The sequence below is a fragment of the Pinus tabuliformis genome, chromosome 9 (genome assembly GCF_031772625.1).
Source record: "Pinus tabuliformis cultivar Carrire ecotype Pingquan chromosome 9, CPIR1, whole genome shotgun sequence".
In the NCBI taxonomy this organism is placed as follows: domain Eukaryota; kingdom Viridiplantae; phylum Streptophyta; class Pinopsida; order Pinales; family Pinaceae; genus Pinus; species Pinus tabuliformis.
The window spans coordinates 1636550344-1636573540 of NC_142307.1; the positions used below are offsets into that span (position 1 = coordinate 1636550344).

General features: G+C 34.0%; 2 protein-coding genes across 2 annotated transcripts; both read right to left on the reverse strand.

Moving 5' to 3' along the window:
- Window positions 1-17609: 17609 nt before the first annotated feature.
- LOC149155117 (uncharacterized) lies at window positions 17610-18266 on the reverse strand. Its single transcript, XM_089444320.1, has one exon. The coding sequence runs from the start codon at window positions 18264-18266 to the stop codon at window positions 17610-17612; it is 657 nt and encodes a 218-aa protein (XP_089300446.1).
- A 690-nt stretch (window positions 18267-18956) lies between these two features.
- LOC149155118 (dirigent protein 1-like) lies at window positions 18957-20166 on the reverse strand. The gene has a single exon (XM_089439964.1). The coding sequence runs from the start codon at window positions 20076-20078 to the stop codon at window positions 19509-19511; it is 570 nt and encodes a 189-aa protein (XP_089296090.1). The 5' UTR covers window positions 20079-20166; the 3' UTR covers window positions 18957-19508.
- Window positions 20167-23197: the final 3031 nt, after the last annotated feature.

Sequence of the window (23197 nt, forward strand, 5' to 3'; positions counted from 1 at the left end):
TGAATGATCACCCCATTTGACATATATACACCCTCATTACTCATGTAAAGGACCTTTCACCTTTGCTTCTCCTACTAGGCATTGGAGAGGGAGATAGTTGTTTTGGAGGAGCGAGTGACTTCTCTATGCTCCACTATTGGGGCTAGTGTTGTTCACTATCTCGATATATCAAGGAAATTTTACCTAACTCAAAAGCTCGTTGAGCCAAGACGCTTTCATGCATATTTCATAAATATTTTAAGACCTTTCTTTGAATTTTGCAATGTATGTTGCTTTCATTTGTACTAAGGAAATTGAACAATATGGGTGGCTTTGGTACTTATCTTATTGAAGGTGTGTTGTATTTGCTTTAACAATCATTGATTCCTTGTGAACTATTTCTCTTATAGATCAACGATTCATTCATATGTATATGTCTGCGTGCCTTTTCTAGATTAGTACTATTACTTGTCTTTAAAGGGCCCACTTTTCTCTTCCCTTTTGGTAGAAGGACCTTGATACTTTCCACAATGGAACATTTCGCAAGGCATACTCACTTGCTGATCCAAAAATGCATGTGTGTTACTCTCTTGCATCGAACTTTGCAACCAAGGAAACTATACGAGGATATATGGCTATCGAGCTGGTACTTCGGATGGGGCTCCTACTCTGAACGGTGTGAGGTTTAATTGAGACTTCACATCAGGAAGACCCCTTGGTTAACAAATTTCAAGTACCATCACTCTCTTTTATAACTAAAACTAGTTTTTAACAACCCAAGTATATAAATAATTTTAAATTTTGAATATTTATAGCTATATGGTTCTGTATAGATATAGAAATATGTTATAAAATTAAATCAATTGATTAAAAATATATATTTTTTAATTCAAAATTTTAATTAAAAACTTACAAATTTAAATATTATTTTATTAGAAAATAAAAATTTTAATATATTTTTGTAATTTAAAAATTATTTTTCCACTCATTTATACAGTTTATTACTTATTTAAATAAATTTAAAAAATAAATATAATTACTTCACAAAATAGTAATTTAAACATTATTTATAGATTATAACACTAATTAATAAACTAACTAGTTGTATGTGTGAGAACGTATGACTTACTGTCGAATTACCTCTTGTATGTGTTAATTACTCTCATTCTAGAACTAACTCAAAGCGCATAAAGTCAAAGTCTTTCGTGCCGCACTTTATAATCTATCCATTGAATATAGCCATGGGTTAAGATGGTCAAAAGTGTTTCTATCCACTCAATCTAGTGGGCGAGTTAAAAAACAGAGTGAACTTTAATTGTGCTTTGCGACTTGTAAATTAGGGGTGTTACAACATTATCGTTATGTTTAGAGTACATCGGAGAAAAGTAACATTAAAAAAAAGGTATATATATATATATAATTTAAAATTTAAAATAAATTAAAAGTAAAATTAATTAAAATTATATATATGTGGATATATTATATAAGGGTTTAGAGTATGACTTAGAATTTATTTTCTTTAGCTAAGATGCAAGAGTGAAAGTATGTTTCTTTAAAGACCATCAACTCGTAGTTTTAGGTGTCGTGGTTTTCCATGAATAATTGTGATGAGATAACTTGCATTGGCACATATCATTGAGTGATGAATGCCCCTAATTTTGTTTTGACAACTGAGTTATTATAGGATTTCCCATTGTGAAAACAAAAAATAACGAATAAATTTAATTCGATAAAATTACTCATTATAAGAAATTAACTATTTTGGTGAATTAATTTAAACTATGTAAATAGTATTAAAAATCTACAATGAAAAAGTTATGATATTTACTTGATTAACTAAAACTTAGAAAATTATAATTAGAATAAATGTAATCTAATTACATTAAAAAACATAAAAATGGTCAAAATTAATTAATTATAGAGACAAAGAAAGTATCCCCCAATGGGGTGCTACAAAAGAGAAAAGGTGGGAGACGAGATGCCACTGTCCTAATAAGCCACATGGTTAGGGGACGTGGTAGCACACCCACATAAAGGATCAAAATATTTCTTCAGCAATTGGCATGGGAAAATTCCCAACCCATCGTTTGATGCTTAACACATGTTATAGTTCACTTTCGTTAGTTCCTTCGTGATGGTTTCTAATGCATGCCATGATATCCTTGCAGCTTCAATGAATTATTGGCCTCCCTTTATTACTCATTCATGGAGGAATTTAATTATCAACATTTTAATTGTTGGCTTAGTGGAGGTCCCTCACATCAAATCACTACTTAATCCCTCTCATAATTTTGTCTAGTCTGGTGGTCTTAAGTACAACTTAGTTTTACATACTGAGGACTAGGGAAATATCTTTGAAAATTTGATTGTTACACATAATCTATATTAAGCTCCTCTAATAATTATCACCCATTTAATCAAACATGTGAAGGGGTCTTTCTATTCCTACTCTTTTTATTTAGGCCAAAGGCTCTAATTTCTAGGATAGAAAAGATGGCTCCATGAATTGTTTTCCACAATTTCGCTAGCCTTTTCCCCTTCCTAGCTTCAGGGTGAGGTAAATTTCAGCAATAGGGCAAGCCTTAGAGAAGGGATTCAATGAAATTTATGTTGTTGGTCATCTTTGGTTCACAGAGCTACTTCTCGCAATATACATTTGCCTGGCTCCTCATAGTATAGGTTTGACTTTTCAGTTCCTTATCTTGATTTTAATTTGATTCTCTTCCTCTGTCTTGTATCTGTTGGATACTTAAATGTTGATGCAACTCTAGGTGGGTCTCCCTCTCACTCCCTTATAGTATCAAGGGGTTTGTTTTATTCTATTCAATTCTTCAAGCTCTCCGTTCTAGGTAGGTACCCTCACATAGACACTACCACTCACTTTTGTCTCTTCTCTTCTCAATGCTTTTATATCCACAACGGCTCCTTCATTTGTGCCTAGAAGGGTTCTAGTCATTGAGTTGTAGAAATGCCTCATTAATGTGCTTGTGTTTGGTATGGGGTTTCCTATTATTGAGGATGTGGGGAACATGGGCATACTAGGCCACATGTCTAATTGGAGATTTCAACTATACAATTTCAGCAACTTAGTCCCTTATTGATCCAAGCAGAGATTGCTCAGGAAGAATGGGAGATTTCTAATTAGAGATGTACTCTCTCAGACATTGAGGTTCTAGCAAATGTTGTGAATTAGCTTCCTGATGGCCAACAGACAAGTGGTAGATATAACCAATACATCTACATGATGGACATCTATTGGCACATGAAGTTTCTATTAAGAAGAGTACTTTTGTACACACATGAAAGTCAAAACGATTTTATCCTCTCCTTAGATCATATGCAATGTCGAATGATAGCATTAGATCTTCAATTGGGGTACATTAAGAAGTACACAGGTATTCCATTAGACTCTTAGTGCTCTCATAGTAGCAACAAGGAACATATTCCTATAGAAGCCATGGATTCATACAATTCCTCTTAACTGGTTTGTTTATGTTATGATTTTAGACATTCAAAGTTAGTTATATTTTAAGATTCCTCAACACCTTGAATGTTATGAAACTAGCTGACAAAAATATAGAAAAGATAGATCAACGCCTTAGAATTCAACCTCTTCGAGGGGGCAACCTCCTCTGCATTACACAAATGAACAATTCTTGGATGATACAAACGACTAAACCTCGCCTCTATATATAGGAGTCTGAGGGTCACAATATAATCAAGCCTACATAATAGTAACAGAAGGGCACAACAATAACAATAGTGGGTTTCAATGGGGTACACTAATAACAATATGGGGACAATAGGAGAAAAATAATAACAATAAGGGCTACAGTGACAATAGTAATGGGGGAATCACTAGTATCATAGGGACCTAACATGCACGTCTCATTCTAAAAAACATTGTCCTCAACACTTGAGTAGTTCTGGATGCTTTTGTATAAAATTCTCATCCTCCCATGTGGAATCTTCAATGGATAAGTTCTTCCACTTGATGAGATACTGCGAAATTGATCGATTTTGTAAGTGTCAAGTTCTTGTTTCTGTGACTGCTTCTAGTTCCAATATGATTTTTCATTCCTCGTCAAGTTCTGGCAATATTGTTTGAACTAGGAGCTTGTCACCTATAACCTTCTTTAAACATGAAACATGGAAAACTGGGTGCACTCGGAAAGCTGCAGGAAGCTACAATTTGTATGCCATAGTACCAATATTTTGCAACACCTTGTATGAACCATAATACTTTGGTGATAATTTATTATCCTTCTTAGCTTGCTTGAGGGACATTTGTTTATGTGGTTGTAGCCATAGGAATATCCAATCACCTACATCAAAACTTCTTTTGTTGCGATGTTGATATACCTGTTGTTTCATTCTATTCTGTGCCAACGTGAGGTTATGCTTTAAGAGTTGGAGAACTTGTTGCTAATGCTCGATGTGATGTTCCACTGCTTGAACCTTAGAATTTTCTCTTAAATATGATGTGATGGATGGTGAATGATATCCATAAATTGCCATAAGTGGGGTCATTTTTGTTGTAGTATGGAAGGAAGTGTTATACCACCATTCAGCTAGAGGCAACCATATGACCCATTGTGTCTATTTATCAAATACAAAGCAATGAAGATATCCTTCCAAACATTTGTTTACTATCTCAGTTGGCCCATCAGATTGAGGATGATAAGATGAGCTATGAGTTAACTGAGTACCAAGACAAGAAAATAATTTTGTCCAAAAATTTCCAGTGAAAATGGGATCTCTATCGCTTACAATAACTTTGGGTTTCCATGTGGCTTTTGAATTGTTTCCATAAATGTAGTAGAAACTGTACTGGCTTTAAATGGATGTGATAATGCATAAAAGTGTGCATACTTGGTAAGTCTATCCACTACCACCATGATGACACTCCTTCCTTCGGACTTGGGTAAACCTGTGATAAAATCCATTAAAACCTCCTCCCAACGTTGGATTGGAATGGATAAATGTCGTAATAGACCTCTGGTCTTAATTGTTTCAACTTTATTTTGTTGGCAAGCTAAACATTCTGTCACAAACTTTTGAATATCTGATTTAAGGCCATCCCAAAAAAATTCCTTCATAACCCTGTGGTAAGTTTTTAAAAATCCTGAGTGCTGGCCTAAGGGAGAAGTGTGCAATTCCATAAGAATATTTTTATTGAGTTGGGAATTCTTGCATAGGTATAAGCGATCTTCGTACCATAGCAAATCAATTTTCCAGCTAAATATATCAGATTTACTTGGATCTTGTTGTAACTTTTGATTGAGTGCCCACACTTCTTCATCATTCTTCCATTCATCCCTTGCTTCCTTTATCCAATCTGGTTGGATAATAGAAATGGTGCATAGCAATGCTTCCACATCCTCATCCTTTCTTGAGAGTGCATCTGCCACAACATTTTTCTTCCCTTTTTGTAGATGATTTCAAAGTCATAACCCAACATCTTTGTGACCCATTTTTGTTGCTTTTCAGAGGATAATCTTTTTTCTAAAAATTATTTAGGACTATCATGATCCGTTTTTACCTTGAAGTGTCTTCCCATTAGGTAGGGTCACCATTTCTTAAGTGCATGTAGTATTGCCAACATTCCCTTCTCATAAATAGCTTTGTGTAAATACTTTCTTTTGATTGGATGACTTTCGAAAGAAATGGGTCTTTCTTCTTGCATTAAAACAACACCAATTCCATACCTGAAGCATCACATTCCATAATAAAGTTTTTGTGAAGTTTGGCGTAGCTAAGACTGGTGCTTGGCACATTGCCTCTTTAAGATGTTTGAAGGCCTTTGTTGCTTCTGGAGTCCTTGAAAATGCATCTTTTTCCAATAATGTTGTTAGAGGTGCTGCTATTCTCCCATAATTCTTAACAAACTTGTGATAATACCCTGTTAACCTGAGAAATCCTTGCAGATGCTTTATGGATGTAGGGATTTTGCATTCCTTAATGGCTTTAATTTTTCTAGGGTCTACCTTAACACCTTCATGAGGTACAATATGACCCAGATATTCCATCTCTTGTACTCCAAAGAAACATTTGGAGCTTTTTGCATATAATTGTTTGTCCTCCAATAGTTAGAGCACCCTGTCAACATATTGAACATGATCCTTCCAAGACTTGTTGTAGATTAGTATATCAACAAAAAATACTAACACAAATTTTCTAAGGAAGGGTTTCAAAATGGAATTCATCAAACCTTGAAATGTAGAAGGTGCATTGGTAAGGCCAAAAGCCATGACCAAAAATTCATAATGACCCTCATGACTTCTAAATGTTGTTTTCAGAATGTCTTCAGTCTTCATTCTGATTGTATGATATCCTGAACGAAGATCCAACTTGGTGAAGTAAATTGATCCATGCAATTCATCCAATAATTCATCAATGACAAGAATGGGAAATTTATCTTTAATAGTGAGGTTGTTGAGCTCCCTATAATCCCGACACATGCGTCGTGATGCATCGTTCTTGTGCACCAATACTACTGGAGTAGAGAAAGAAATTTTACTAGGTTGAATTATACCAACCTCTAGCAATTCTGCAACCATACGTTCAGTTTCACCCTTTTGGGCATAGGGATATCTGTATCGAATGATGTTTGGAGGAATACATCCTGGAATCAAATGAATAGCATGATCATGATCACGAATAGGTGGGAGATCTTTGGGAGTCTCAAATATGTTGGAATGATTATCCAAGGCGTTTTGAAGATCTGGAGAAATAGATGATTTCGATGTGGGAACCTCTAGCGAACATAATTGTGCAATTACGCCTCGTTGTTCCTTCTTTAGAAGCTTTGTCATACCGTTAGAGTTGATTATCATTCCCGGTTTCCCTGCAACACCCCTTAATTCAACTTCCATTCCTTCCGCACAAAATTTCATGAAAAGTTCTTGAAAATTAAAAGCTATTGTACCCAAGGATTGTAGCCATTGGACTCCTAGTACAACATCAACACCACCCATTGGAATGGAAAACAATGGGCTATTCAATACATATTCTCCCATGGATAGGTTGATATTATGGCACTTTCCAGAGCAATTTATGGTTTCTCCACTTGCATCCATCAGTTGACACTCTGGTGCTAGATATAGTAAGCAATTCAATTCCTTGGCTATCTTACAATGAATAAAATTATGGGTACTTCCTGAATCAATCAGCACTATTACCTTTTTCTTCTTGATATTTCCTTCTATCTTGATAGTTTGAGGAGTGGTAATTCTAGCCAATGCATTACAAGATATGGTCGGATTCATTTCTTCTTTATCTAGGGTTTGTCCCTGGTGTATATCCCCTTCTTTTGACATTTCTTGTTCCTTTTTTCCCTCTTCTTCATATTGTATGTAGAATAATTTCTTCTCAACACAGTTATGACCTTTAGTGTATTTGTTATCACAACTGTAATAAAGCCCTTTTGCTCTTTTTTCTTCCAATTCTTCTGGTGTCAACCTTGTAGGTTGTGGAAGGCTAGGGGCAACAACACTTCCATATTTAGAGCTGTGAGTGGTAGGCTTCCTGGTTTCCATAATTTTCTTTCCATTTTTCTTGTTAACCTCAATGCCTTCTCTAATGAATCAGGTTCCCAAAGGCGAAACTCATGATGGATATTATCCTTTAAAGTCCCTATGAACACATCAATCCTATGCTCCTCTAGAATATCTTTTATCCTTTTTTTCAATTTTTGGAAGTCCTCAATGTGATCCATCATTGAACCTGTTTGTTTGAGATTTATCAATTGGGTAAAAAGTGTGTTTCTTTTTGTATCCTCATAATGTGCTATCATTTCTTCCATAAAAATTGCCCAAGTGACAATTTGTTTATGAGAGCAAAGCCATTGATACCATACAAACTGATTTGGTTCCAAATATAAAGTTGCAATACATACCTTTTGCATGTTTTGCACATTATAGAAATCGAAAAATTGCTCCATTTGTAGTATCCATGTTCCAAGATCCTTGCCATCAAACTTCCTCATATTGATTTTTGGAACATGGAGGGTCTTCAATCCAACATTAGAGTCTACAAAATCATGATTACCATTTATTTTTTTCTCATCATGAGTTTCCTTTACTACCCTTTCATCATTAGAAACCATTTCTTGTAGGAACTTATGCAAATCTATCTTCAATTCTTCCATCTTAGCGTCCATGCCATTCATCTTAGCTTACATGCCATCCATCTTAACTCCCACGCCATCCATCTTAACTTGCATGCCATTCATATTAGCTTCAATGCCATTTGTCTTGTCTTCAGTTACCTTTTGTGAGAGTGAAATTTGTTGTACTTGGTCTCGTAATTTGATATATAATGTTTCATTTCTTCCTCTTCTTCATGAGTCATGCTAGAGATTTTAGGTTGCTTACTAGGTGTTTCCATTTTCTTTCTTCGAGGCATCAATTAATGCTAATAATTCTTCACTATTCCCTTTGAATTCCTTCAAACTAATTTTTCAAACCAATCTTATGCAAAATTTTAAAAAAACTACACAACTTTTTTTCACTTTATAAGAGCTCGATATTGTGGCTGTTGTATCTCTGTAACAATGGATCTTGAATATCTGAAATCACGTCCTGCAATAATCCTTTGAGTTCTCATTCTAACCCCACAAGTCTGATTAAGATTGGATTCTCCAAGGAAAAGTTATGCCAAATCTCGCACGATGACCTGATTATAGACTAGTTCAGTAGAGAGAACTTGTACGAAGTTCCACGTGGCACTGTTTCAACCTTAGTATCTGAAAATAATATACAGAAAACTACAGGCCTTCCTCTTTCTAAAACTTCTTATGAAATTTCAATCTGATATTCAGAACAAAAGTTATGATGATTTTGTCCAGGTCACCTATTTGGAATGTACTTCAGGAGCCTGCAAAAACCCTAACTTCCTCAGATCCTATCGCCAAAAATATAGTGAGACAAGCTCTGAAATTTGGACCTGAAGTACAAAACGAATTCATCTCAAATGGGTTTTTTTTTTAGCTTTTGAAACTTCGCAAAAAAAAATTTAGAGTGAAAATTCCACGATGACCTATTTGGAGCAGCAAAACCCTAGAATCCAAAGCTCTGATACCAAATGTTATGAAACCAGCTCACAAAAAGATAGCAAATATAGATCAACGCTTTCGAATTCAACCTCTTCGAGGGGGCAACCTCCTTTACATTACACAAATGAACAATTCTTGGATGATACAAATGACTAAACCTCTCTTCTATATATAGGAGTCTAAGGGGTCACAATATAATCAAGCTGACATAACAGTAATAACATAAGGGCACAACAATAACAATAGTGGGTTTCTATGGGGCACACCAATAACAATATGGGGACAATAGGGGCACAATAATAACAATAAGAGCTACAATGAAATAGTAATTGGGGAATCACTAGTACTATAGGGACCTAACATTGAAGATCTGTTTGTTAATTTACGTATTTTAGAACTTGCCTCACTTTGCTAACTTTTTTCTTGAACTTCTTTGGAAACACAAAATTTATGGGTTTGGTCTTATTTTTCAAAAAACAAACTACTCCAAACTTTTTTTTTTTTTTTGTAAGCAGTGGTAGTACCTTCCTTTTCTATTTATAATAACTAGTTGAAACACATACATCGATCTAGTGGCGTCAACTTGCACAAAAGTGAAACCAAGTCTGTTGGCCACCTGAGTTTGCTATACGCCATCTAGTAAAAAAATTTAATCAGTCTTTCCATCCAAGCTATATGAAATATGCACTTAAAAACACTTAACATACTAGAAACTAACATATAAACGTCTGAAAAAACCTGTCTGCAAAAAATCAGAATGAACATTGAAGGATTATTCCTTCTAGTCATCAGTGACCAAATCTGCGTTAACAGGAGCTGCCATGGATTCCTTGGGTGCTTGAGTCATCTGAATCAACCTCTGTTGGATCACATCCAGCTTGTTGTCCTGCATTATCACGATGACCTGCAAATTTTTCAGTTCTTTTTTAAGATTCGGCATTCCTTAGGCAATTGCTGCCACTTCTCCTGCCACCTGCTCAAGAGCCTTTGCTAGAAGCATTTTAACACCCAGTACACATGAAGGGCTTTCCTATAAAGCGTCATATGACCTCTAGTGTTGCCTGGGTCATGGATGATGTCTACCCATTCCTCTATCTCAAGATCTGACTGCTCTTCCATAACATTCTCTTCCATTTCTTGGATTAATTGACGGATAGCCTCATCCATCCCCTCTCGGTAAGCTCTAGCTGCTTCCTGGACTACGGTCATAATAGATCTTTGCCCACGCCATTGACTTGTAGGTGTCGAGGATGGCTGTTCAACTCTATTCTGCTGGCTCGGTCGCCCTCTGCCTCCACGCCCCTTGCCTCTACCCAGGCGTGCCATTTTCCCCTTTATTGTTGCCTGTTTGCAATTTTCATCAACAGAAGTTAGATTTCTATGAGTTACAGACTTTCCATCATCCTTCACTTCCTTATCCCTAATCCCTCCTACCCTACTCCAATCGTCTCCATTGTTCTGAGGTTTCCATTGATTTTCTTCTCTCGGATACAGGAAGGTAAGTAAACCCTTTGTCATACTAACCATCGCCTGGGCCAGGTTCATAGTTTTCTCAGCTTGACTCTCTGTCCCCCTACTACCATTCACTGTAGTATGTGCACTCTAGTCCTTGTTATTTCTCCCCAGGCGTTCCTTTGGTTCACTCATCCTCCACCTGTCTTTTGCAACACCCTGCTTAACCCCCTCTTCTTGTTTGCTATTCATGGTAGAGTAAAAAACTACCCTGCTCATCCTCCCTTCCTCCCCGGTGGTTGCCAACAAACCCCTCTCTTCCATCATACCATGCAATTTAGAGAGAAATTCAGAGGGAGGGCGAAAGGAAACATACCCGAGTTCACGCTTTCCCGTCGAAGCTCCCACCACCTGCGCTGCACTGTGCTCCTCTTCCTTGTGACGCATACTAAGTTTCCTTCTCCGCTTTACCACCCTCAAGTAATTCAGCCCACCTGGCCCACTTCCCAACCCAATAGCACCATTGTTTCTATCTTTCTCTCTCCCCCCACTCCTTCCACTCCATTGCCTCGAGACTCCCGCTGACATGCAGGACACCACCGTGGCCTTTTGGATGGCGTTGCGGGTAGTATGTGGTTGTCCTAACCAGCCACTCCCACGCGCTGTCTTTCTACCCTTACCTTCCTTCTTTCTCACCCCGATCGGAGGGAACTATTCCAAACATCTTTTATTTAACATGTTTTATCATATTTAAAGTGATCTAAAACATTTTTAAAAAGTACAAACAAAATAATTCGAATTTTTTATAATCTTATATTATTATTAACTGTTTTATAAAATTAATTTTAGGTAAATATCATAAAAGCTCTATAATGAAAAGTTAAGTTTTTTATTTGATTAACTAAAACTAAATAAATGAAATGATATTTAATTACGTTAAAAAATAAAATGCTCATAATTTGATTTATATATATATATATATATATATATATATATATATATAAGTTCAATTTAATTTTTTCATAAATTTTTTTTCTAATGTATTACTTATTTTTTATATTAGATCTTAGATTTTTGTGATCCATAATATACTAAATATGTATTTCTCATTAATCACATCTTAATGTGGTTCATCCTCAACTGGTTCGAAACGTGGACCAAATAATACTGATGTGATTAATCCGAAAGACAAAGACATGTTTACTACATTTAAATTATATTTTTCATATTATTATTTTGAAAAAAAATTATAGGAATTTTATTTGAGAATTATTATTTAGTAAAATAAATAATTTTAAATATTTATTATATAAATATTATTTAATAAATACAAAATTATTTGTACTTAATAAAAAAATATTTTGTTATTTCTTATTTAATTTTTTATATTATAAAATTATAATTTTTATTTAAAATTTTAAAATTTATATATTATTTTGCTGGATAAAGGTGATAACTAAAATTATTATTGTACGGAAATATAGAGGGAGATTTTCTAGAGAAAATGAAGTTGAGATATTATTAAGAGATGATCAACTGTGTTATGAAAAATAAAAAATATATTTGAAGAAAATAAATAACAATTTTTTTTTATGAGTTTTGTAATAATATTTTGTGTTGGTTGATTTTTAAAATACTATGGGATGAAAGAGTTTATCACCTTTGTGATATTAAAAATCTTATAAAAGAAAAGCACTCTTTTAAATAGTCTATCTTATTTTCACATTCAATCAAATTAAAGAGTTTAGACTTTTGTGATGTATACTTGGTTGTGAGAATGATTTCAGCAAAATCAAATAGAGAATCATTTGTCGACGCGTTTCGAACCAACTAGTGTGGTTCATCGTCAGGACAAGTTGAGGAACAATTCTAAGTGAACTGTTAAATAGAGCATGCAGGTCCTTCAATGGCTATATGAACGGGCAACGGTTAAAAAGACCCGGCTAGATTAGACCAGGGCCTAGGGGAAAGGGTTAGGTTCGATAAATTATCCAAAAATATAATCATTAAAGAGACCATGGTTCAATTTATTACCATAACTATTAACTTCAAATAAATATTAATTATTTAATAATAGAGTAGGGTAATTTTTTTTTTTTTTTTTTGTAAATTCTATTTTATTTATTTATCTATTTATTAATTAATAATTTTATTAATATATAGGCCTTTACTTATAACCCTCAATTTTGTCATGCATAGAGTTCCCATAGAAAATAATACTTACAACCAAAAGAACTTAATATTTGATAAAAATAAAAAAGACCTTTTTCTAAATGAATTAAAAACTAATTTGCCTCCTTTATCTAGTATAGATAACATAGAAGACCTATACCATAATTTTACTACAACCCTCTCATATTCTATTAAAAAGTTCTCAATTGAAGTCTCAAATAATAAAAGAAATAGCAAAACCAATCCTTGGTATGACAAAGATTGTAAAAATGCGAGGAGAGCAATTAAGGAAGTTGTTGATGATTCTCTTAAAATGGACAAGATAAGAATATACAAAGCCCTAATTAAAAGGAAAAAATAGGCAGTACATTCGTCAAAAACAGGAGAATCTCTTACACCTCTCTAAGGTAGCTCCTAAGAAATTTTGGAGGCAAATTCTGACTAGGAAGACTAAGGATAATAATAAAATTGCTCTTCACGATTGGAATTCTTATCTTAAAAAGCTTTATGAATCTCCTAATGTCACGGATAATTTGGAAACCCTGCTCACAACGAAAGAAGTCTTCTCTTTAGAAGACATTAAGTTTGGGGTTAATCGCCTCGCGAATGGGAAAGCTAAGGACATTGAAGGTTACCAGGCAGAAATCTTAAAAATTGGAGGCCCTGTCCTCATCCCCCACATCCACAAGCTTTTCAATCAAGCTGTTAGGCAAGGGTTCCCTAAACCCTGGACTGAGAGCCTCATTATCCCTATTTTTAAAAGTGGAGATACAAATAACCCCTCTAATTATCGAACAATTATGATCAGCCCTCTCTTAGCCAAATTATATGGTAGTATTCTGGAAAAAAAGTTAAGCATATGGCTTGAAAGTGAAGGTAAGCGGGCTAAAGGCCAAGCAGGTTTCAGAAGGAATCACTCAACAACAGACCACCTTGTTACGCTAAGGATCATTGCGGAGGAATGTCGTAATGATAAATCCAATTTATTTTGCTGCTTTGTAGACTTTAGAAAGGCTTTCGATACGGTTCCTAGATACAACCTTTGGAATAGGTTAGAAGAGCTAAAGGTTCCTCTTGAGTTAAGAGCTGCTGCTATAAGGCTATACGAGAATGTAATTGCCAAGCTAAAGAACAATGAGGGGTGGTCAAAAGATATTAAGTGTAACATCTGAGTTAAACAAGGTTGCCCCCTCTCCCCTACTCTATTTGGAATTTACATCGATAAGCTCGAAGGTTATTTAGAAGAAGCAGGATGTGGTGGCACAATCTTAGCTGGGATAGTCATTATCCTTCTTCTCTATGCTAACGATATTGTTCTTCTGGCAAGGTGCCCTTCTGATCTTGATAAGCAACTCAAGCTTCTTAAGGATTTCTGCTCTACCATGGGTATGACTGTTAACACAGACAAAACAAAAGTTATGATTATCAAATCTAAGAAGGGCACTTGCGCTAATTTTACGTATGACAATAATAACTTGGAGGAAGTGTATTCTTACAAGTACCTAGGAATTGATATCCATCACAAGCTCAACTGGAACCATAGCATTGAGAAAAGGATCAATGGGGGATGGAAAGCTTATTTGGGTCTTGAAAATAATTGTAAAACAACAAACCTCGTAATGTGGGATAAAAAGAAGTTCCTCTTTGAAACTTTAGTCACTCCTGTTATCTTATATGGCTGTGAAGTTTGGGGCTGCAGCATCTCCAGAGAATCATGGAGGAATATTGAGCAAATCCAGAAGCGTTTTATAACTTATAACCTGAAAATTAAAAGTAATACACCCTATCCTATTCTCCTTATAGAAGCAGGTCTTTCTTCTATTGAGAGCCTAGCTATGCTCAGGTTTCTGATGTACAAGCACAAGCTCAATAACATAGACAATCATAGACTTCCTAAGCTAGCTTTAAATTCCAGTCAAAATCACCTAAGGCTTAACCGAGGATGGCATAAGGACACAAGGGCCTGGTTAAACTATTGGGAGATCAATGAGAATGATGCTTTGCAAAACATAAATAACATTAAAGATATTGTTACTTATAAGTTCAAAGAAAAATTGTGGTGTGAGAAAGATTTAGCATCTAAAAGAAAATTAAGTTATTATAAGAAGGTCATCAACTCCACCCTTGAAGATCAAAAGTATCTCTCTATTCTAACTAGCTCAAAAAAGAAAATTAATATAGCAAAGATTAGAACGAATTCTCATGAGCTCCATAGTGAAACTGGCCGCTGGGTAGTTCCTAAAACGCCATGGATGGAAAGGATCTGCCATATTTGTGAGAATAGGAGCATCGAGGATGAAAACCACTTCCTCTTAGAGTGCCCTGCATACAACCACATTAGATCTCAATTTCACAACCTTTGTTACAATACTGACCTTCCTAGCCTTTTACAATGCCAAAATTATAGTGAACTTGGGAGGCTTCTCTCCAAGCTTTTTGAGCATAGGAATAAAATCTTAAATCAAAATAAATAATTTGTCTTTTTAGGTCCAATAGATCATTATTTGGTCTCAGCGGACATTAACCATCATCATCATCATCATCATATATATATATATATATATATATATATATATATATATATATATATATATATATATATATTATTTATTAGTTGCAATATTATTATATTAACATCAAATTATTAAGATATTGTCATTAATAGTAATATTATTGTATTAACCTTTAGTAACATTATTATATTAACTCCAAGCTAATATTATTATATTAATTTCAAATTAATGTTATTAATAATATTAGTCTAGGTTAATTTTTCTAATATATGAGTAAAATGAATAATATTATTATTAACAATAGGCTACGGTAATTTTTTTTTTCCTCATGTTTTATTTATTTATTAATAATTTTATATATTATTATTATTTTTTTAAGTTGCAATATTATTATAATAACACCAAATTATTAAAATATTATTATTAATAGTAATATTATGGTATTAATCTTTAGTAATATTATTATATTAACCCCAAGCTCATATTATTATATTAATTTCAAATTAATATTATTAATAATATTAGTTTAGGGTAAATTTTAAAATATATGAGCAAAATGAATAATATTACAATTTTTAATTACTAATAATACACGTCTAGGGTGAATAATTAAGATTTTGATTACTAAAGAGACTAATGTTATTAAAAGATCGATATTATTATTACTAAACCCATGTTAACATAAGAAAACAGTAATAGAGTTTAAGCTTCTGTGATCCATATCAAGTTAAGAAAGATTCTTCGGCGAAAATCACATGGAATATCATTTGTCGACGCGTTTCGAACCAACTAGTGTGGTTCATCGTCAGGACAAGTTGAAGCAACAGATCCAGCTTAGCATGATAAATAGTTTGAGCAGAGACTCCAACGGCTAAATTAACGGCTAATTTTGACCTTAGGACCAGGTCAAATTCTTATTTACTATTTTTAAGGAAATCAGTTGAATTCGGTAAAAAGGATAGTTATAAAAAGGGAATCTGTTTATTTATTTAAATTATATATATATATATATATGGTTGGTTTGATAGTATATTTATTTATTTATTTTATTCAATTTGTAAATTAATTATTATTGGTATTCTACACACATATATATATATATATATATATATATATATATATATATATATATATGAATGAATAAAATAATAAGATGACTAGTTTTTTATTCAATAATAATTTAATGGTTAGTTTATTTTTATGGAAGTTAGTTAAAATAATTTTAAGGTTAAATATATATATTCTATGATTAAAGTTAAAATATTCGGTTATTAAGGTGAAAGTTAGGGTTAATGGTTAGAATTAAAAGGATAATTTATTTACTTATTTAAATTATTATATATATATATATATATATATATATATATATATATATATATATATATATATATATATATATATATATATATATATATATATATGCCTATATATATAATTAATCATAGGTTGAGAAAGTAATTAATAATTAGTATATAATAATGTTTAGGACCAATCCCATACAAATAATTCTAAGGGGTATTAAGAGTCCAGCTAAACAAACCAAGAGGGGTCAGGCGAAGAAGAGGCTAAGGTAAAAGGGCTGGGATCCAACATCTACTAATCTTCCAGCCATCATCCCTATTGAGATTCAAAGGTCTTTTCTCAATCTCAAGGGCTTCCCTCAATTTACGATGGTGAAACTGCGCAACTCTAGCGATAACTTGAGCCTCTTCGATACAGACTTGATGTTTAGTCTTCTTGGCATGCTCAGCAAGGGCTGAGGACTTGGCCCTTCCATGCCTCAAATCTGCTAAGTGCTCACTAATCCTCTGATTAATAGAACGACCAGTTTCACCAATGTATGGGACCCCACAGGAACAAGGAATGACATAGACCCCTTTCATGTCTTTAGGGTCGAGAGGATCTTTAACAGATCTAAGAGAGCTACGGATGGTGTTAAGAGGTCTAAAGGTTGAGGGAATATTATGCTTCTTAAAAATCCTGGTGATCCTATCAGTGGCTCCTTGGATGTAGGAGAGGTGTACCCCCAGGATCTGGTCTTTAGGATCTTTATGGATAGAGTGCTCCTTCCAGGCCTTGAGGAAGGCTTTCTGACCTAAGTGTCTACTGTAACCATTTTTAACGAAGACATCCAGGAGATGAGCCTTCTCCTTTGCCAAGTTTTTCTCATCAAAGATTCTTAATGCACGAGTAGCCAGCGTGTTGAGGACGCCTAACTTCTGAGCAGGGAAATGATGAGAGCTAGCGTGGAGATATTGATCGGTATGAGTCTTTTTTTGAAATACCTGGTGGGAGAAGGAAGCATCATTATTCTTAGAGATGAGAACATCAAGGAAGGGAAGACAACCGTTGACTTCCTTTTCCATAGTGAACTTAATGGAAGACGATTGCTCATTGAGATGACAGAAGAAGAGATCCAATTCATCATGACCATGAGATCAAACGACACCAGTGTCATCTACAAATCTCTTCCAAAGCTTTGGCAAGAGATGGGTTGAGGACAAAGCTCTAGACTCGAAATCCTCCATAAAAAGATTTGTGACGACCGGGGATAGGGGGGAGCCCATGGCCACCCCAGAGGTTTGCTCATAGAACTCTCCTTCAAAGCTGAAAAAGGTGGAAGTAAGACACAACTCAACTAACCGAGCGGTATCTGGGTCCGTGAGCCTGTTGATAACCTCCATGGCCTCATTGATGGGAATACAAGTATAAAGGGAGACCACGTCAAAACTAACCAGAATATCATCGGGGTCAAGCTTTACCTTCTTAAGATCATCAACAAACGACGCAGAGTCTTTGATGAAGGACTCCGTGCAACCAACCAATGGTCTAAGCTTTAAGGCAAGGAATTTTACGAGAAGGTAAGTAGGACCACTGATGGTATTGACAATAGGTCTTAAGGGAACCCACTCTTTGTGGATCTTTGGAAGGCCATAGATCCTAGGGGTGATGAGGTTGCTTTCTATGAGATTCCGGGATAAAGAATCAGTAAATTTACAGGACTTGATAGCAAGAGCAACTGCCCTCGAAACCTTCTTTAAAGGATTCTTCGAAAGCTTTTTGTAGCTTCCACTATTGTTAAGATGATCCAACATCTTGGAGCGGTAATCATCCTTGTTAAGGATGACTGCTGCTCCTCCTTTATCGGCTTTTAGGACGACAATATCGCGATTCTGGTTTAAGGTTTTTAGAGCCTCAAACTTAGCTTTGGTGATATCAAATTTTCAAAATATTTATGACATTAACATCTTTTTAGACTTTTTAAACAAAATGCCATTCATCTTAAAATAATTTTCTTTATATTTAACCATTTTTTTTTTTAATTCTCTTAAAATTTATCACAAAAATATAATATTAAAAAGTTCAAAGTCTCCCTTCTTAGAATTTAATGAACAATATATATTTAAAAAAAGGTTAAAAATTCTCTTAAAATTTAGCATAAAAATATAATATTAAAAAGTTCAAAGTCTCTCCTGTTAAAATTTAGCGAACCATATATATTTTTGGAAACTTTACTCTATCAACATTGTATTAAGGAGTTGGTTTTCCATTTTCTTATATTTATATAAAAAAATATTTTTGTTTTTTATTATTTATATTAAAAAGTATTTTTGATTCCTTAATTTTATTATTTTAATAGATCAAAGTAAAAAGGTTAAAAATCTTACAAATTATATATATACACACGCCTTCTGTGGCATGAAATCTTAGTGAACTATAAATTTTATTAAATTTTCATGTGAATAATTTTTTTAAGAAAGAATTCTAAAATCTTCTCTCCACCAATAATATTTATAACTTTATATTTTAAACCAAATAGCACACCAAAACGAACAACTCCAAATCCATAATTTACGGGAGTACAAACGGAAACTGATTACTGCGAGGTAGTACAGACAAACGCAAACTCAGTACTGCGAGGCCGTTGGCTGACTTTTAATGTTTTTTCAACTGAAGAACTCGCCCTTAGAGCAGATCTCAGACTTATAGACAAACGGAAACTGAGTACTGCCCGGCCTTTGCGTGACTTCTTATTTTTTTCAACCGAAGAAATTGCCAGAAAAGCAAATCCCGGACTTTCTATTTTTTTAAGGAAAAGTAAATCTCAGAGGCACATAAGCCTCATGAGAGTAGACCTCTAGACTTATAGAATCAGAACCTAGACTTGTAGACCTCTCAGAAGCACATAAGCTTCATGAGACTAGACCTCTAGACTTATAGACTTATAGAATCAGAACTAGACTTGCAGACACCGAATCTCCACAATAGTTGTTAAACCACAACCTTGAAACTGGAGACCGTACCTGACTTATTCAATCCATAAACCTGAAAGTTAACTAGTAACGGATGGTGGTGTTGAATTTGACTACAGCATTTGGGCCAGAAAGGACTTCCGTGGTAAGAATTGCATAACCACGAGCAAATCTGAACTTGCCGGTTCCTCCAACGACGGCCAACTCGCGATGCGGGGCAAAGAACTTGTCCGTTCCGTGGAACTCCAGGGTGCTGCCTCTGTACTCCATATCCTCGAAGATTACGGTGAAAAGCATAAGAAAATCAAGGCCAGTAACAAGGTTTGTGTTCACATACGTTCCTTGAATTCGACCCACAATATTGTCGGGATCGGCGGTTCCGGTGACTTGTACTCCTTTTGTGGCAGCGTCCCAGTTAACTACTATGGTTCCAAATTTTCCCGGGTCTGAAGAGGTGCCGTTCAATCCTGCAACGGTAAAGGCCGTCACATTGTTTCCGCTTACATTATCGTGCATGTAAAACACTAAATTCGTCTCACTTTCACCCGCAGCAGCGTGCAGGAGGACAATGACGAGGGTGGCCGTGGCCATACCGGGAAACAAAACCCTAGAACCCATGGAACAGGAATGGAAGCTGTTACAAGTACTGATCATTTGGCACGTCGTGGATTTGCGTTATAAAATTTTGCAGGGCTTCTGATAAAATAGTGGCCACTGACTAGAAACGACAAAGGACACATTGTTTGGGGATTATCTAGAAGGCTTCGCAGCTCAACGTGGACATCCTTGTCAAATATGTACTCATTATTATATGTACTCATGCATGATATCGTCCAGTCATGCGGCTTAAGGTACAATATCGAGATTTAGTTCACACTAGGACGTAGTCTGATATCGTCCAGTCAAACTGTGGCTTAAGGTACAATATCGAGATTTAGTTCACACTGGGACGTAGTCCGAGAGGGTACAAATGAAGATTTTTATTCACAAAGTGCTGGAGCAAACTTTTATGATCAGTGAACGAATACCTTGAAGCAAACTTTTATGATCAAGGAAGGAATTAGGTTATAACAAAAAGTTATAATTGTTTCCTATTTAAGTTTGTTAGAGTTATTATTAAAGCTTGTATTCTTTTATGTTTTTGTGAATAGTAAATTCATATAGGTATTTTTATTCTCTAATTAATATTGTTTAATTTTTATAGTTTTTATGATAGGTTAGTTAGATTTTGTGAAGTGTTTTTATAATAGGTTAGTTAGCCTTTGTGAAGTGTCACCACTAAGGGAGATATTATATTGGTGTCTGAGACTATATACTCTACTTTCTTTGGTTTTGAATCTATGACTTCTCAAGAAGAAACACATGCTCTTAACCATTAGGCCCACTCCACCTGTATAAATTTTTGATATACTATGAATCCCAAAATACTTTTTTTAAATATTATTTTTATAAATAAAAATTTTAAGTATAGTAAAATTACAAATATTATATTAAAATCAATTTTGTATACATTTATAATATCATGAAGTCACCTAGTTGAGGGTGGTATGAGTAGAATGATGCATCTACTATTTATATAGAATTGTCACCTCTAAGTTTATACAAAACCCCAAGTTAGTAAAGTAATGTTGGTAGCCTTGGGAGTTGCAACACTGTTGTTGCAACACTGAGGCTCATCACATGTACCATACATGTCAAAACAAGTAAGGAAATCATACATGCAACTCGATACCTGCACGTAATCTTGCTGTAGCTTCTTGATTCAACCCTTGCTTGATCTTTGCTTCCCTTTTCTTTCTTGTCCTTCCTTCCTCCAATGGTAGAATGCTCCAATTAAAAGCTCCTTGAAATGCATGGGACACTATGTCAAAAGTTCTTTAAAACTAGTTTTTTAAAGTTCCCATTGAACTAAAAAGTTTATTCTTCTCTTTTATATGGGTTCAAAGATTTTACAATCTCAATTTTCAAACGACAAACTTGAATATAGGTGTGCTATAAGTATGAACTGATTGTAATTATTAATATATAAATATTTTAATTTTGGATTTGATCAATGTCCATTTTCTTTTAATTTTAAAAATTCAAATACATTATGAATTGCAATTTTTAGAATGTTTGATGATTTATTATAATTTTTATTTTTATTTATTATTTTTAATTTTCTTTTATCAGGTTGAGAGGTACTCTATAGCCCAATATGGAAGAGATGTTTTAATTTTATGTAAACATTCTGACTTGGTCAAATTACCAACATTTTTCGGACTCTGCGTTTTGAGAACCCATGGTTTTCCTATGGTATTCTTCTCTAATATTGACTATTTATTTTATATATAAGCTTATAAGATTATTAAAATTAAAATTAAAAAAGAGTAACAAACTAACTCTTATATATATTGTTACTTTAGTCGAAGTAAAATTGAGGTCATATAGTCAATTTACCGTTGGCAGCTTTTGGCCTCCATGTTTTGACAACTCATGGTTTTTCCAATGATATTATTATGTAATATCACCTATTTGAATGCAAGAAGGCTTATCTGTGATTTTCCTTTGGGCCATGAATATATATTGTTACTGTAGTCCAATTAAAACTGATGTAAGAGAGTCAATTTATCGGTGGCATTTTTTGGCATCTACGTTTTAACAACTCATTTTTTTTCCAATGGTATTATATGTAATATAACCTATTTAAAGGCAACAAGGCTTATCTGTAATATTCCTTTGGGCCATGAATGATCACCCAAATAAAATGGTTTCAGTGACAACTAGAATATCCGTTGGAGAAATTTTGAGGTCTAAAATGGGCCTCAAAACAAAAATCTACAACCAATATCAACTTTATAAGAAACAATAAGATTCAAGATGATGATGTCAACATGGGGGACGATTCACCATTTTTGGAGTAAAAAGGTAAAAATTTTAAAAATTAATAAATAAGAAAAACTACTTTTTCAACTTGTATTTTCAACTTATCTTCCTATGTTTTTACTCAAATTTCGAGCATGAGCACTCATTGAATGAAAAAATTTATTGATTATCCAAGGAGTTCCAATGTTACATACTTTCAGTGGACCCTACTAGAATAAAAATGAGAAATACATTAAAAAAATGTGATTGCAATCATGTTTTTCATGTATTTCTCATTCTTCATGTATTAGATTCCATCGAAAGTATGCAACATGGGTACTCATTGGATGAGGATTTTTATATTTTACATCAAATGAGTGCTCATGCTCGAAATTTGAGTAAAACAATAAGTTGAAAATACATGTTGAAAACTTTTTTTTTCCTTTTTCCCTCTAAAATTTGATGATGTAATCTAATATTATTTTACTATTTCCATTTTTTTATAATATTCCTTAAAAGGTCCATTTTAGACAACAAAAAATTTCATATATATATATATATATCGGTGTTAGTATCTTCTGACAGAATTGGGATGTTTACAATTATGGAGTTTTTTTCTCCCAAAGGTTTTTGTGAGAAGCTTCCAATCTTAACCTGATTTCTTAGGTACAAGCTATATTATACCATTATCCAAATGGTGATTTATAGTTTTGTGGATAAATTTGTTATGTATTTATTCGTGTCTATAATCTATAGGTCTTCATGCTAATTAATCTTACAGATGATAGCATGTTCTCTCACCACAGGAAGAAAATATATATGAATACGCTATAAATGTGTATATGCAGAATGAAATCTCTCTTCATATTTTAATGAACATAATTACATGTCCATTTGAACTATTAATCAATGACACAACAAGAGGAATC